At 58.2% G+C, this 2,672-nt stretch overlaps 1 protein-coding gene across 1 annotated transcript; it reads left to right on the top strand.

Annotated features, from left to right (window-relative positions):
- Positions 1–199: 199 nt before the first annotated feature.
- On the top strand, positions 200–2,648 carry LOC113207562 (rho guanine nucleotide exchange factor 17; the record flags this gene model as incomplete). Its single annotated transcript, XM_052275821.1, is given in 8 exon segments — positions 200–571; positions 670–764; positions 869–1,118; positions 1,211–1,302; positions 1,409–1,519; positions 1,607–1,778; positions 1,869–1,982; positions 2,242–2,648. Coding segments are annotated over 8 exon segments (1,613 nt in total), but the record flags the coding sequence as incomplete, so codon positions are not given.
- Between the last annotated feature and the right edge of the window lie 24 nt (positions 2,649–2,672).

Raw genomic sequence — 2,672 nt, 5'->3', positions numbered from 1 at the left:
ACATGGGAGCCAGAGGATTACTGAAGTAGAGCTGTTTCCCGAAGAGTAGTGAAACGAAAGTGGCGGTGGCCTTGAACGACACTTTGCAGACTAAAGGAACTTAAGTGGTGGGGTGGAGGTGGAAGCAAGGGAATGGGGCTGAATCAAGTCCAGTCTCTTCTATTGATCTTAAATTTTAACTAGTAAAGTGATAGTGAAGCGACTTGCTGCACCCCGTACCATACTGTACGCATCTTGCTGGCGCTTTGCAGCAACTGCTGAAGCACACGGACCAGTCCCATGCCGACCACGCCCTCCTGCTGGACGCACAACGCGAGATCCATGAGCTGGCCGTCAAAATCAACTGCACCAAGATGGAGAGCCTGGAGGCGGAGCAGCAGCAGCAGGTGCTGCGCGACCTGGAGCAGCTCGTGGAGGGCTGCGACTTGGTCGCGCAGGGCCGCGCCTTCCTGCGCCACGACATGGTGACGCTGGCGACGGGCCAGGGCGCGCGCAAGGACCGTGTCATCTTCCTTTTCAGCGACCTGGTGGTCATCGCGCGCACCAAGCGGAACCTGCGCAAGCCGTCCACGTTAGTACCATTTTGGAGTCGGATTTGATCTTCTTCGCATTGAGTTTTTTTTTTCCGTGATGTGCGGATTAAAAGCCCTTGTCTTTGTTTGTCTCTAGGGCGGGCTCGAGTACCAGCGTGGCCAGCGGCCTGGAGGGCAACAGATACCGCTGCAGCATAAAGGCAGCTCTGGACGACCTCGAGATCGTGAAAGGTGGGCAGAACGACGGGCTCTTTGCGAGACCCTCCCCTCATTTCGCAGCCAGCAATACTGCAGTTCGTGTACTCATCTGATCCTTCGCCATCCCCATTCCGCAGCCAAGGACGAGAGCCTGCGCCGCGTCATGCGCGAGATGGAGCAGCTGTCCGAGGACGTGGCCGCGCTCACACAGATCACGGAGCTGGTCTCGGGGCTGCACCTGCCACACGCACAACAGCCAGGGCAGCAACTGCAGCTGCAGCTGGAGGAGCTAGCCCGTGACCTGCTGACCTCATCCTGCCGCCAGCTGGCTGAGCGGCAGAACTCGGACAGTCAGCTGTCCTGCCTCGACCTCACCGTCAACACCTCGTAAGTAGTGTCTGCTCGAGCACGCAAGGCGGGTTGGTTTGGTTACACATCCATACCGATTGATGAGTTCCATGTGCGTTCTTCGTCCACAGGAACGGCGTCGAGAACATAACTGTGATATTCCCCAAGCCTGACAAGCGGTCCAGCTGGGAGGAAGAGTTCAACGAGGCCAAAACCCGTTTAGGTATGGAATGCTGACTGCAGTTGGTTGTCTTCTGATCGGAACGTGCTAATTTTACGAATCTGGCAATATCTGACGTATCTTTCTGATCCCTCAACATTCCCTGCAGCGCTCTCTGCGGACAGGCGTCCCTCCCCCAAGTTTAAGACGTCTGTCCCCATACGCAAAACGCGCGCCGGTCTGCAATTCACCTGCGCAGCTCCGACCCTGCCCGGCCCAGGTCAGCACTAACGACAGGATTTTTTTTAAATCGTCCACTACTTTCACTCCGCGAAAACCGCAATGTAAGGAAATCTTTATCTTACAGCGATGCCCCAGGGCGGCCAGCCTCCGCGAGATGTCTGGGTGTGCAACTCGGACGGGTACGTCGGCCAGGTGTGCGTGCTGTCGCTCCTCCCCGAGCCAAACGTCACATCCTGCAACGGCGTCTGCAACGCGCGCATCCTTTGCGTAGCCGCCATTCCAGCTGGAATCACCGGGTTAGTACACAAACCGGGTCCTACTCGAGGTTCGAGGGTGAGCAGCTTTCTCGCGACCACATCGACAAATGCCTCTTTATTTTCGTGTAGGTCGTCCAGCACGAGCCACAACTCGAACCAGGGGCCGTTAACCAATAGTAAGGCTGTCGTCAGTATATCCGTAGAAGACGCGGACAAGGCGAGTCGCAACCTCCATCTCGACAGGTAAGCGTGCCCCGCACAATCAATGAAGCGACTAACGACGAAAGCGCCTGCAACGCGGGGGATAGGCCAACCCGCCGAGCATCTGTGTGTAGCCGGCGGCCCACCCTGGGCTACGAAGCGCCGCGGGGTGCGGGCGGGGCGCGGGAGCTGACTTGCTGTGGTGCCATATTGTGACGATGTGGAAGCGAAAACGTTTTGCCCTCAGTTTGGTGGTGCCCTTCGCTAGCAATTTATCGAGCGTCTTTGGTCTTCCCCGCAGCAGTAGCTCTTCAAGCGACGAGGACGAGGATAATGACTCCGGATCCACAGAGGAGCGGCAACGACGGCGCTCCAACACTGTGGACTCTCAGCCAGGGGCGCCTCCCCCATCGGTATGCTCAAACGGCAATACGGACAACACGACCTCCGGCCCGGCTGCTGGACCGGGCGTCTCTTCGGGGGTGGTCCCGCCCCCGGGAGTGGAGGTGGCTGCGCCCGCCGGGACGGTGCCCTCCTCAACGGGTCCGGGAACGTTGGGGACAGGGGATGACGGCAGCCTTGCGCAGCCCACCATGTGGCTTGGCACAGAGGACGGCTGCATCCATGTCTACAGCTGCAACGACAATATCCGTATCAAAAGGAACAAGGTCAAGATCCAGCACGGTGCCGCAGTGCAGTGCATCATGTGAGTTTGAGTGGCTGCTTACAAAC

The sequence above is a fragment of the Frankliniella occidentalis genome, unplaced genomic scaffold, assembly GCF_000697945.3.
Source record: "Frankliniella occidentalis isolate FOCC.00 unplaced genomic scaffold, Focc_3.1 Scaffold969, whole genome shotgun sequence".
Taxonomy (NCBI): Eukaryota; Metazoa; Arthropoda; class Insecta; order Thysanoptera; family Thripidae; genus Frankliniella; species Frankliniella occidentalis.
The sequence above is the reverse complement of the archived record's forward strand: the minus strand, read 5'-3'. Positions and strand labels throughout refer to the sequence as shown.